General features: G+C 43.5%; 1 protein-coding gene across 1 annotated transcript in view; it reads left to right on the top strand.

Annotated features, from left to right (window-relative positions):
* Window positions 1–7558: 7558 nt before the first annotated feature.
* The window catches only part of CCZ1 (CCZ1 homolog, vacuolar protein trafficking and biogenesis associated), a 30848-nt gene continuing 24359 nt past the window's right edge, over window positions 7559–14047 (top strand). Inside the window, exons 1-7 of the mRNA XM_059154033.1 lie at window positions 7559–7755; window positions 8748–8845; window positions 8945–9038; window positions 9299–9376; window positions 9751–9798; window positions 10692–10775; window positions 11879–12054. Of these exons, the coding sequence (XP_059010016.1) occupies window positions 7642–7755; window positions 8748–8845; window positions 8945–9038; window positions 9299–9376; window positions 9751–9798; window positions 10692–10775; window positions 11879–12054 (692 nt within the window). The 5' untranslated portion in view covers window positions 7559–7641. The remainder of the gene's footprint in view (window positions 7756–8747; window positions 8846–8944; window positions 9039–9298; window positions 9377–9750; window positions 9799–10691; window positions 10776–11878; window positions 12055–14047) is intronic.

Genomic DNA, 14047 nt, shown 5'->3' with positions numbered 1-14047 from the left:
TCCAAAGATACGGAGCTCTGTCCGTTCATTCAGGCTGACAAACGGCATAATTAATTCTGTGGGACAATGCAGTTTAATTTTGTGTAATGAGTACTCAGGAATCCAGTTTCAAGCAAAAACCTATCTTCTATCTCTCCTGCTAATGTGAAGGGATGGTATTACTTTGCAAACACTTAAGACGACAGATGAAATTGGAATCACGAGGCTCATTTCCACCTGGCCTGTTACCTTATTCACTGGGAAGACTACTCATTTACGTGAGCTTTTAACTGGTTTCAAAAAGTCAACCGTTTCGGGTAAGGAGTAGATTTTGACATTGTTTTCCTAGGAGTTCTACAATGAAGGTAAATGGATTCACATCCTCGAGTTATTTTTGAGTGATAAAATATATTTCAAGAACGCAAAACACCTGCATCCCTACCCCGTCACTTTAACACATCTTGACCCTTCTTGTGCGGTGGCTTTGTAATATGTCAACTGGCTTGGGGTTGTGGGTCCCCAGTCTTTTTAAATTTTTTTTAAGATTTTATTTATTTGACAGAGAGAGACACAGCAAGAGAGGGAACACAAGCAGGGGGCGTGGGAGAGAGAGAAGCAGGCTTCCCGCTGAGCAGGGAGCCTGATGTGGGACTTGATCCCAGGACCCTGGGATCATGACCTGAGCTGAAGGCAGATGCTTAATAACTGAGTCACCCAGGCACCCCTAAATGCCCCCAGTCTTAGATGGGTCTGAGATTTGGGTGTGGGAGTAAGAGTAAAGTAATAGCCATTGTATTTATGCTCCGGAACTCAGCACGGGGTGGTCATGTATCTGTTGGATCCCCGCCTTGGTGTGGGGTCCTCCTGCAGCCCCCAGCTCCAGGTGTGTCTTTTCTGCTCTGACAAAGTTCACCAGCTTTTCCTGAAGGAGCCCCTGTCATCAGGGCTGGAGGCTGGGAGAGACTCACGTACGTCCCAGTCTGTCCTCAGTCTCCCCCCTTCTTCCTGTCTCTCTTCCCTTCCTGATGCAGACCAGATTCCGCATGGAGGAAGGCAGCAGCCTCACAGAGACTGCATAAGTCTCTCACTAGCACCTAATACCTGTAGAAGACACAGATACATATGGGTATCTCCTGCTTTTCAAAAGTTCAAGTTATGTCACTTCACTTTTACAAAAAAAACCCTACATTAGTGGGGCGCCTGGGTGGCTCAGTGGGCTACAGCCTCTGCCTTCTGCTCAGGTCATGATCCCAGGATCCTGGGATCGAGCCCCACATTGGGCTCTCTGCTCGGCAGGGAGCCTGCTTCCTTCTCTCTCTCTGCCTGCCTCTCTGCCTACTTGTGATCTCTGTCAAATAAATATATAAAATATTAAAACAAACAACAACAACAACAAACCCCTACATTAGTACCTATGCACCAAACGAAACGAAACAGTCGATTTCACTTTCACAGAAAGGAGGCGGGGACAGAAAGAGCATTCAGTGCTGGTTTTTTGGGAGAGCGGTGACAGAGACAGGATGGATCTTGTTTACAACTGAAAGTTTGTACCCTTTTACCAGCCTCTCCCTATTTCCCCCACCCCTTAACCCCTGGCAACCACCATTTGACTTTGTTTCTATGAGGGTTGGTTTTGTTTTCTAAGATTCCATATATAAGTGATACCACGAACTATTTGTCTGGTTTATTTCACTTAGCGTGATGCCTGGCCAGTTCCTCCAATGTTGTCCTGAATGGCAGGATTTCCTTTTTTCTCATGGTTGAATAATATTATATCCTACAGGGCACCTGGGTGGCTCAGTGGGTTAAGCCTCTGCCTTTGGTTCGGGTTGTGGTCTCAGGGTCCTGGGATCAAGCCCTGCATTGGGCTCTCTGCTCAGCATGGAGGCTACTTCCCCTCTCTCTCTCTGCCTGTGTCTCTGCCTACTTGTGATCTCTCTCTCTCTCTGTCAAATAAATTTTTTAAAAAATCTAAAAAAAAAAAAAACCTCTATCCTACACATATAAACACATTTTGTTTATTCATTCCTCCAACCATAGACACTCAGGTTGTTTCCATGCCTTGTCTATGGAGAATAATGCTACAGTGGAGATGGAGGGCAGACAGAACTTCTAGATAATGATTTCGTTTCCCTTGGACACGTTGCCAGAAGTGGGATTGCTGGGTCATATGGAAGTTCTATTTTTAATTTTTCTGAGTACCCTGCACACTGTTTTCCATAGTAGTGGCTGCACCAATTTACATTTCCACCATCAGTGCACGAGGGTTCCCTCTTCTCCATGTTCTGGCCAGCACTTTGCTTTCATCTTTCCGGAAAACTGACCTTACAGGTATAAGGTGATACCTCATTGTGGTTTTGATTTGCATTTCCCTGATGATGATTGATGTCTAGTGTCTTTTTATCTACCCATTGACCTTTTTCTTTGGACAAATGTCTGTTAAGGTCCTTTGCCCATTTTTAAATCAGGTTACTTGGGTTTCTTTCTATTGAGTTGCATGAGTTCCTTGATTTTTTTTTTTAATCACATGTGTGGTTTGCAAATATTTTCTCCCATTCCTTAGGTCGACTTTCCATTTCATTGATGGCCTTTGCAGCACAGAAGCTTTTTAGTTTGATTTAGTCCCAATCGCTTATTTTTGCTTTTGTTGCCTTTGCGTTTGGTGTCAAATCAGAAAAAAAAAATCATCGCTGAGGTCAATGTCAAGGAGCTAACCCAGGTTTTCTTCTAGGAGTTTTACTGTTACAGTCTTTATGTTTGAGTAAAATTGTAATTTTGTATTCAAGGATTTGATTTATATTGGGTTGATTTTTGTGTATGGGGTAAAATAGAGATCTCGTTTTATTATTTTGCATGGGCTATCCTGTTTCCCCAATACCATTTATTGAAGAGACCATCCTTTCCATGTCGTATATTCCTGGCTCCTTTGTCGTAAGTTAATTAGCAACATATACAGGGTTTATGTCTGGGCTCTCAATTCTGTTCCATTTGATCTATGTGTCTGTTTTTTGTCAGTACTATAGTGTTTTGATTATTACTGCCTGGTAACATCATTTGAAACAAACTTTGAAATACTTTTAAATTCTATAATAGGTCTATTCAGATTGTCTATTTCTTTATTAGTCAGTGTTGGTAAGTTCTATGTTTCTAGCAATGTCTCCATTTCTCCTATGGTATCTTATTGGTTGGTGTGTGATTATTCACAACAGTTTCTTATGACACTTACTACTTCTGTAGTATCAGTTGTCATGTCTCGCCTCTGATTTTGCATCTTCTTTTTCCTTAGTCTAGCTAAAGGTTTGTCGATCTTGTTTACCTTCTCAAAAACCCACCTTCTCGTTTCTTTGAACTTTCCTGTTGTCCTTTTAGTCTCTATTCCCTTTAATTCCCATCTGATCTTTGTTTTCCCATCCCTTTTCCTACCAAATTTGGGGCTTTGTTTGCTCTTCTTCTTCTTTTTTTTTTTTTAAAGATTTTATTTATTTATTTGACAGGCAGAGATCCCAAGTAGGCAGAAAGGCAGGCAGAGAGAGAGAGAGAAGGAAACAGCCCGACGCGGGGCTCGATCCCAGGACCCTGAGATCATGACCTAAGCTGAAGGCAGACGCCTAACCCACTGAGCCACCCAGGCGCCCCGCTCTTCTTTCGTTAATTTCTTGAGGTATAAAGTTAGGCTGTTTGAGATCTTAATCTTTTAAAAAATTATTTATTTATTTGAGAGCACATGAGTGAGTACATGAACGGGGAGAGGGATAAGGGGAGAGGGAAAACCAGACTCCTTGCTGGATGCAGGGCTTGATCCCAGGACCCTGAGATCATGACCTGAGCTGAAGGCAGATGCTTAATCAACTGAGCCAGCCAGGCACCCCCCACTTTTTTTTTTTCTTAATATAGGTATTTATCAGGGGTACCTGGGTGGCTCAGTGGGTTAAGCCTCTGCCTTCGGCTCAGGTCATGATCTCAGGGTCCTGGGATCGAGCTCCACATCGGGCTCTCTGCTCAGCAGGAAGCTTGCTTCCTCCCTCTGTCTGCCTCTCTGCCTGCTTGTGATCTCTCTGTCAAATAAATAAGATCATATATATATATATATATATATATATATATATATATATATGTATAGGCATTTATCTCTATACTTTTCTCTCTTGGAGCTACTTTGGCTGCACCCAGTAGTGTTTCCTATGTTGTTTTCATTTTCATTTGTCTCAAAATATTTTCTTATTTCCTTTTTTTAAAGACTGGTTTATTTTAGACAGAGACACAGAAAGCACAAAGGCATGCACACATATGAGTGGGAAGTGGGGGAAAGAGGCAGAGGGAGAGGGAGAGAGGATCCTCAAGCAGACTCCCTGCTGAACACAGAGCCCAACACGGGGACTGTTCTCACCTTGAGATCATGACCTGAGCTGAAATCGAGTCATACACTCTACCAACTGAACCACCCAGGTGGCCCTTGTTTCCATTTTTATTTCTCCTTTGACCTATAGATCACTTGGGAGAATTTTGTTTAATCTCCACATATTAATGAATTTTCCAGTTTTCCCCTGGTCGCGGATATGTAGTTTCCTATCATTTGTGGTCAGAAAAAATGCTTGATAGGATTTCAATCTTATTAAATTTTGGTTAAGACTTGTTTTGTGTTCTAACGTGATCATGGACAATTTTTTGTGTGGGCTTGAGAAGAAGGGGAATTCTGCTGCTATTGGATGGCATGTTCTGTGAATGTTTGTGGGGGCCATTTGGTCTAACTTGGGATTTAAGCCCAATGTTTTCCTTTTTGACATTCCGGTGGGAGGAGGGCTCTCCCTGTGCTGAGCCCAGGTGCATGGCCACCGGAGGGAGCTCCTGTCCTATTTAAAACCTGCTTTTTGCTACAGCGGGATAGGGCTCCGGAATGCCTCCTAGCTCTCAGAGCCAGGTAATTTGGGGGCGCATATCCTTGGATGGTTACTGTAAATGTTGGCACACTGCATGTGTGGACAAGCTTCTTCCAGGGAGATACTGGGGACTTGGTTTTATTCTTCAAGTGAACAGAGGGGGAAATTGTGTGTAGTGCCAACCAGCTATTTTGGGCTCCAGGAAGGACAGCAGCCAGCCCCTAAATATGCGCTAAATTAGAAGCCAGACCCTCAGGCAGCAGCTTGTAAAGTATACAAATTCCTTCCAGGGAAAGACTGACCGGCATCTTGCCTGCTCCCTCTGTACTGAGCTTTGAGGGGATCACCATCGTGAGGGTTCACATAGCCATTAAGAACTCCTTCTTTGCTATGTGGTCTTGTGGTTCTAGTAAATGCAAGTCCCACTGGCATTCAGAGTTAGGTGTTTTGAAGATAGGGCCGTGGGTTGGAGCCTTAGAAGTTGGGGTAGCTAGATGTACAATCCAAACCCACAGAGAGGCTAGGAGTCCAGGGTTCCCTCCTCATTGTGTGATGCTGTGCTCCGGTGGGGGTTGTGATGAGACCATGTAACAGCCTTTCCTGCCCATTTTGATTGGGGTATTTCCTCATTCAACTGATGTGTAGGAGTCATTCAGCTTGTCTCTGGATTTCTCTCAGAAGGAACTGCGCTATGCGTAGCTGTACGTTGTATTTGCGGGAGGAGGGAAGTTCTGGAGCCTCCTCTATCACCACCCCCAGCTTCACAAGGAAGCAACTACACATCCTCTCTGCTCTGAAGTCTCCAAAAATATCTAAGTGTCTATCATCACCACTCCTCCCACACTGCATCCGTGCACCCTCAGACTGTGAGAGATGGGGGTGCATTAATGTCTGAGCTTTCTTGCCTCCTTGGCTTTTGAAACTTAAAAAGCACTTTGATTTCTGGGGTTTTGTTTCATTTTAATTTTGTATCATCTCTTTCCTGTGGCAATTAATTAATTTGATTAATGCATGCGGAGGAGGCAAAGTATACAAGGAAGTAGAAGTGTGCAGAGGAGAAAGCTTTACTAATGCTGTGAAGGGCTCTTGCCCCACATTTGAGTAGTACTTTGTACTTTACCAAGTGTTTTCATTTGGATCATCTGGTGTAATTCTGCAATAACCCTGTGAGGCAGGTACTAACCTTATTTTGCCAAGGAGGAGATGGGAATTGAAGAAGGTAAGTGATTAGTCAAAGTTCATTCAGCTGATAAATGGCAAAACCAGAACTAAAAATTCAGGTGTTCCAACCTCAACCCTGGGTTATTCTACTTTTTGAGAAGTATTTACTCAGAGACAAAGGAGAGACTTCTTTAACCTGGAGTTTTCAAACTATATCCTTGGAGTCACTAGGTCCCAGGCAGGAGACCAGGGACAAGGGAGATGGGAATGATAGGTAGCCCCTGGAAAAAGCCAAAAGGTACTCTTAGACCCCAGTAAATCAAAGACAGTAGCTCTGCAGCTATTTTATGTATTAGAACGTCCCACAGACTTTTCGGGAATAAAAGGAAGAAGAGAGGAGAGGGGATTCTGCCATCTTAAAAAATATTTTTAAATAATTGCGTTAATACCAAAATACTTTATCTAGTGGAGAATTTCATGCACCAGAGCAAGTTATTTGGGAAAGTATTTCAAGAGCAAGTAATGATAACCATTTGTTGAATAATGATGAAGTGCTGGGCATTATATGTACAATTCATAACCCCATTTAATTCTTAAAGCCCTATTCCTACTAGGTAAGCATTTACTATTAGACATTTTACAAATCCGAATTAGAGGCGGTTGAAGGTAGGTAACTGGTCCAAGGTTTCACACTTGCTGAGTGATAGGTCTAGGATAAGTACCCAGATCCATCTCACGTCCAAATTCCAATGTATCTCCTCCCTAAACATGAAGGTCTATTCCGCCAGCTTAAATAAGAGGTCCAGTTTCTAAATTTGATCTGTGACAAATGAGTCAAACTAAACCAAGGTCGTTTGGAGTTCGGCCAAGCGGTGGGCTGCAAGGGTTTGAACTCCCAATACCAGAAGCCAGAAGTCCCGAGCTGTTCCAGCTATGTCCTAAACCACAGAGCTCAAAAGCAAGTGACTCCTCAAAACTACTAAGAAAGGGCGATATCCTGCTCGCCAAGGTCCGGGACTGGGCACCCCGCGGGGAATGCCGCACTCTGGTCCCCTTGGACCACACACGCCTCCCCCGAGCCCAGCGCTTTCACATCTGCGCTCCATCTTCCTCCCCGCCGGAGCCACTGGAGTTGGGGTAAGGTGCAAACCCCATCGGCTGCGTTTGATCCAGCTGTCAGCTGAGGTCTCTCCAACAGGGATCAAGAAAACCCACACACGCCAAGAGGGACCCTGTACATGATGGAAGGGGGCAAATCGCCCAGCTGACCTTCCTCCCTTCCAAAAAAAAAAAAAAGAGAGAGAGAGAGAGAAACCATGCCCGTTCTATTTTTCTTTAAATACGCAGCCCTCGCTGCAGCCAGGATATAATATCTGGCAGCAAACAAACGAATAAGTTTCACTTTCACCTTCACTTTCAAATAAGAAACACCTGCCAGAGAAACAAACGAGAAGGAACCCTCGTAGGTCCTCGCCAGAAGGGGGACGCCGCGTGGCGGGTTCTTATTCCGGGCCGGCGGCGAGTACTTCCGGGGCGACCGCGAGCGAGGCGGAAGTGCGGTCTCCTCAGGGCGGCTGTCTCTGGGCGGGCCGAGGGAGGCTCCCGAGGCGGGGGCCGGGCCGGGATGGCGGCAGCGGCAGCCGGCGCCGGGGCCGGGACGGCCCAGGAGAAGCAGTTCCCGCCGGCGCTGCTGAGTTTCTTCATCTACAACCCGCGCTTCGGGCCGCGCGAGGGCGAGGTACGCGGCACGGGGCCGCGCGCCGGTGGCAGCCGGCGGTCGGAGTAGGACCCGAGGGCGGGGGCGGCCGGGCCGACCCGCGGCGGGCCCGGGCAGCCTTGGGGGCGCGGCCCGGGGTGGGCTGGAGGGGACCCCGCGCAGCACCTGTCACTCCCTTCCTCGGGCGGCATGGGCGGAGGTTTTGTGTCAGGTGTGCGCCCGGGCCAGGGAATAAGTGGGGGCCAGACAGCGCCGCAGGGTCTCTCTCTCTCGAGTCCTGGATCAAAGCCTGTGTCTTGAACGAGGGCTCAGCAGGCTGATTCTCTCTCCGCACGGGTTGTCCTTTGGCGCCGATCCTGGGCGACTGAGATTGAGCTTATGTTTTTGTTCCTGGAAGTCCCCGACCAGAAACGTGCATCGAGAGTGGGGGACTGTAACCCTAAAATAACGCAAGCTTGGGGGTCCCTAGGAAAGTTGTTTTTTTTTTTTTCCCCCGAACTGATAAATAAATTCCAGGGATGGGTTTTTGTTTGTTTCATAGGTGGGGACGGTGACTTCCTCAAAGGATGTCCGGTTCTGTTGGCAGCAAATCACGGTCCTTTTAAAGGCTGTCAGTCCAAATGCGCGTGAACCTGCTGAGTTTTACTCGCCCAGAGGCGTACGTGTACGCACGTGCGCACACGCTTATTTCTTACAAACGCTCGTGTTTTTGCAAAATTAGCACGAGGAAAGAAACCGTAAAATCGAGTTTTCTCAGAACAATTGTCTCGTGTGCCTCCAGATGACATGTGACTTGCGGAATATCACAATTGCCTTCCAGGCCGATGACCCTTGTTTACATATCGAGGGGAAGATAATTCTTGATTTTCTGAGAAGGGTTTTTGTTTTGGTTTGCCGCTAGCATGTGCAACGTCAGAGGTTGACATTGAACAGCATTTTCCACAGCCGAGATGGGAAGGGGGAGGGGAAACAAAAAGCTTATATTAATGTGATTCTGTGTCTTCATATTTCAGGAGGAAAATAAAATTTTGTTCTACCATCCGAATGAAGTAGAAAAGAATGAGAAAATTAGAAATGTTGGATTATGTGAAGCAATTGTACAGTTTACAAGGTAACGTCTTTAAAGGCACTTTTGCAGAGTTCAGTGAATTCTTAAAACTCATTCGACTTGGAGAAACATCCCCAACATACTCTTTTTTAACCTTTTCAGGACATTTAGCCCATCAAAACCTGCAAAGTCTTTACATACGCAGAAGAATAGACAGTTCTTCAATGAACCAGAAGAGAATTTCTGGATGGTCATGGTATTTACATACACAGTACATCTTTTTGAACTTGTGTAGTGAAGTTATGGGTGATCTCTACTGTTAGGACTTTAGGAAAGTCCTCTAGTTGTTGCAAAGTAGAATTACAATAAAGGTGGTTGCAATTTTAAAATCTAATTCCTATTTAGTGTATTCTTGGGCTCTTGGTGTTGTGGCATGTTTAAATTTTTTCATTTAAGGGAAAAATAAAAACATATAATTGGGTCATTGTGTAATTTCATTCTATCAAAATTGTGTAGGTTGTTCGGAATCCTATAATTGAAAAGCAAACTAAAGATGGAAAACCAATTGTTGAATACCAAGAGGAGGAGTTGTTGGTAATGTGTCATTTTTAATTTCATATTTCTAGAAAAATGTATTACTGAATATGTTGAGTGACATGGCCACATTTAAGCTATGTCACGTTGCAGAAGATTCTCAGGATATGCATAGTGAAGTTTCATGTCTATTTACACTATTTACACAATTGTATAAAAATGTGTATCTTGTGTCACTAATGCCTTCTAATCATTGTTAAAAGCTCTCCCAAAACTGGTTCATAACTGCGTTTAAATACATTTAATCGTCAACACATAATTGTCATAGGTCTATGCTTACAAGCATTATATTGTATTGCCAAGAGTTACTATATATTTGCTATGCCATGGACTTTTTTCCCCTTAAATTGAGATCTTTGTTTTTGTGTTTGCAGGACAAGGTTTATAGTTCAGTGCTACAACAGTGCTACAGCATGTACAAGGTAAGCATGACGTTCTTTCTGAATTGAGTCTAGCCAGTTACCCCCTGTTTAAAATCTCAACTCTTGGGGCGCCTGGGTGTCTCAGTGGGTTAAGGCCTCTGCTTTCGGCTCGGGTCATGGTCCTGGGGTCCTGGGATCAAGCCCCGCATCGGCTCTCTGCTCGGCAGGGAGCCTGCTTCCTCTTCTCTATCTGCCTCCCTCTCTGCCTACTTGTGATCTCTGTCTGTCAAATAAATTTCTTAAAAAATCTAAAATCTTAAGTCTTTTGATGACTGTATGGTGACTATGTATCTGTTTTAGGGGAGGAAATAATGGGGACTTTGAAACAGCACTGAGGTTTATGTATATACTTTTTCACTGAGTATTGAGTTTTTCCTCTCTTACTAGCCTTGTACTAGGAATGTATCCCTATGGGTAAACAAGAGAGTCCATGTCCTTGAGGAGAAGGGCATACTGCAGATTTTGTATGGTTTAAGAAGTCTGGCGATAATTTTTTATGTAAAGTGAAACTTGGGTGTGAGTTGAGATTAAAAAAAATAATAATAATGCAGGGCACCTGGGTGGCTCAGTCCCTTAAGTGTCCGACTCTTGATCTCAGGGTCATGAGTTCAAGGCCAGTGCTGGTCTCTAGGCTGATCAGGAAGCCTACTTAAAAAAACAATGCCCCAAAGGATTAAGTGATTACACAGAAATATCAATTAACAAAGTATTGATTTTTGTGTGATTCATTTTATAATTCAGGCTTTCTCATGTAAATATTTTCTACATTTTAAAGGAATAGAGGGGATTAAATAAACTGAATTAGTTAATCTAAAAGGAAAAGAGGAATTTGTGAATGCTGGCAAATTGAAGGGTGTAAAAAATTGACTTTTAAAAATCTTTTACATCATTAGCTTTTTAATGGTACATTTCTGAGAGCCATGGAAGATGGAGGTGTCAAGCTCCTGAAAGAAAGATTAGAGAAATTCTTCCATCGGGTAAGTGTTTTGAATTTTATTTATAATCTCAGTAGTCTTCAAACAGATTTTTAAAAATATACACAGAAGTTTGTTTCTTATTTACAAAAAAAATTAGGACTTGAAAGTGACAAAGAAACTGAGATACACTGTGGCGATACCAGAACAGGGAGAAAATTCTTTCCATTCTTTTATCTTTCTGTAACATTTTGTGTTGGATCAAAACATCCTGCCATTTTTGTGCACCCCTACATCATCTTGGAAACACCTTTCAGCTTCATCCTCACTCTACCTGTGTCTGTCTGTGTGGGCTTACTCAAAAGCGAACTTAGTGCATGCTGATTGGTTAATTAGCTCAATTTAAACTCTTTACCTAAGCCCTACATTCTTAGGCATTGATGATTATTCATTAAACAGTATTGTTTAATCTGTATTGATGCAAGGTAAAATTTTTTGCCAGGGTAGATTTTGTCACCTTAGTGGTTACTAGTGAGATTTTTCCCAAATGATAAATGAATGTGCTAATATAGTTGTCACTCTGTTATACTGTAAGTTAAATTTTATATGGCTTATCTCTGGTAGAATTCAGGCTAGCTTTTAGAGAAATAATTCTATTTTTTTCCCTCAACTAGCTTTGATCTGTTTTTGAGTTATTTCATTTTTATGAATTACTTTTGTTTCCTGTTTGTTCCCGCACTTTAATGACCATAATTCTTTACTCTCATGCTGTCTCCTAATATCTGTTCTCTTCTTCATTGCTCTCCTACCTGTCAACAACAACGGTCCTTTCCGTTTTATTTTAGTAGAACATGTCACTTTCTGTCCATGATATCGCTGTATAGATCCCTGATGGGATTAATACAATTTGAGGAGCACTCATGTAAGGAATTAAATTACTCCAAGAGATAAGACAATCCTGAATAATTATTAATGACTTGTGTTTGAACCTCAGATTTTGAAATTGGTACCTTTTTCACATCAAGTTCGCTGTGGCCCACCTGCTTACTGGTTCTATCAGTGTGCTAGTATGTAATCGTACCATAAATTGACTAATGATTCTCAGCTGTCAGACTGCTATGTTCAGTGTACTTTTAGTAAGATCAATGCCTTATTTTTTCCTACAGTACTTGCAAACGTTGCATTTGCAGTCATGTGATCTCCTTGACATTTTTGGTGGAATCAGCTTCTTCCCATTGGATAAAATGACTTATTTGAAAATCCAGTCTTTTATTAATAGGATGGAGGAAAGCCTGAGTATAGTCAAATACACTGCCTTTCTCTATAACGATCAGCTAATCTGGTAAGTACACCCTAAGGCTTAGCATATTAAAGAAGAAACTCTTTTAGCCTAATAAAAACAGCAATGACCGGATTGATAGGAGGTTGTCAAACTGGAATAAATAGCAAGGGGGCAGGGTAGGGAGTATCTTTGTAGATAACTGTCAAAATAAAGCAGTGATTATTTAAACCAAAAGTAGGGTAATTTGGGTTAAAATAATAAAGCAGGGGAGTTTAAAACTGGTTCCCCGAAAGGTGGAGAAAATGTTCCTGTTAAGTTTAGGAATCCTATTTTTATTTCGGTGTTCTTCCAAAAATCTCTTTAAAGAAACAGTATAGTAAATGTAGAAAGCATACTTTTCATACTTTGTTTTAAAATTGGGTCTTTAAAAATACCCAGAGAAGTTAAATGTGCTATAAAACCAGGAACTTACCCACCGGCTACCAAAGGTACATCCCATAGTAAGAACAAAAACATAATTTCTCTGAAAGTGTTGATACTCAAGAAGAGATAGACTAAAATTCCTCTCAGGGACCTAAGGTAACTCTGGGAAAGCCGTATGAACGTGCAGTTGCCCGTGACCGTATGGAGGCTGTGGCTGTGAAGGAGGCCTGGCGCCGGCTGACGATCTGAGACGGACTGCTGGGATTCGGGAGCTCTTCCGGGGGCTCACCCGTCTTCAGTTTTCATGCTTATGTGGACTGTATCCCACTATCTGCCCTTTAGGTTGTGACCATATTTGAGCCTGAAAACTTGAGTTCAGCTAACAGAAAGGCAGTCATGGTTTCTGTCCCATTCTGACCCATTCTGTCCCTGCTGAGATCTTGGAGCATCATTTTAGGAAGAGAAGGAGGCTAATCAAAAGAAATTTGAATCTGTTCATTAAACACACTGATGAGTTTTCATCTAGAACTTGTTTTCTCCTGTGAAAACAACACGAAGTTCAGATAGAAAGGCGTCTCCTTTTTTGTTTAACACATTGTTTAGCAGGACACTTAACTGCTGTATTAGCTGGCCCTGTTCTGGTTGCTTTTTATGATATTCACACCGTGGTAGTAAAATGAAATTCTTAAGGCTGCCTTGAGAGGTTGAAGGGGAGTTACCGGGGGTTGGAGGGTGTCACATCTGAGGAGGGAGCGGCCCTCTAGAGGCAGAAATTCCAGGGAGGTGCTGAGAAGGCTGCGCCCAGCAAGGAGACCGAGGGATGGACTAGAATTCCATAGCAGCCCATGGCCTCGGCGCCCCGTCTGAGGAAAGTAGCTCAGTTTCCAGTTCGCCTGACACAGCATAACCCCTGATGTAGGCGTGAACTCTGGGGGTGAGAAGGGATACAGGCCTAGAGCAAAGGGTCCCCTTCATAGTCCACAGCTCCACTGACAGGCCATGAAGCCAGCATGACCAGCGGGGTTGAGGTCTGGAAGTCTCAGCTCACAGTGCTGCCTGTTGCTTAACTCCTGGGGATCCTCTGGGCACCTTTGTCTTTGTGAAGGACATTCCCTGGAGTTACGCAGTGCCCAGCTCTGGTGGCTGGCTGCACAGGACTGCTCAGGGGTCTCACCCCAGTATGCCTATGGGCAAGGTTGGCCCCAGGCCAAATCATCCTAAGAAGAAGCTTCAAGAAAAATAACACATTGTGGGAGGCAACTGTTAGTTACAAAGCTGATGTGTTTAAATACCAGTGGAGTATTTTATATCTCACAAACAGAGTATGTATTTGTTCTCATTGCTTACTATTACATATATGTGTATGCCAGTGTATTTAGGTTTTTTTTTTTTTAAGATTTTATTTATTTATTTGACAGAGAGAGATCACAAGTAGGCAGAGAGGCAGGCAGAGAGAGAGAGGAGGAAGCAGGCTCCCCGCTGAGCAGCGAGCCCGATGCAGGACTCGATCCCAAGACCCTAAGATCATGACCTGAGCCGAAGGCAGCGGCTTAACCCACTGGGCCACCCAGGCGCCCCCGTGTATTTAGTTTTGAATACTCTGTTTCATCAAGTGGAGCCCAATGTTGTT

The sequence above is a fragment of the Mustela lutreola genome, chromosome 17 (genome assembly GCF_030435805.1).
Source record: "Mustela lutreola isolate mMusLut2 chromosome 17, mMusLut2.pri, whole genome shotgun sequence".
Classification (NCBI taxonomy): Eukaryota; Metazoa; Chordata; class Mammalia; order Carnivora; family Mustelidae; genus Mustela; species Mustela lutreola.
Note: the sequence above shows the minus strand (reverse complement) of the source record. Positions and strands in the feature narration are given on the sequence as shown.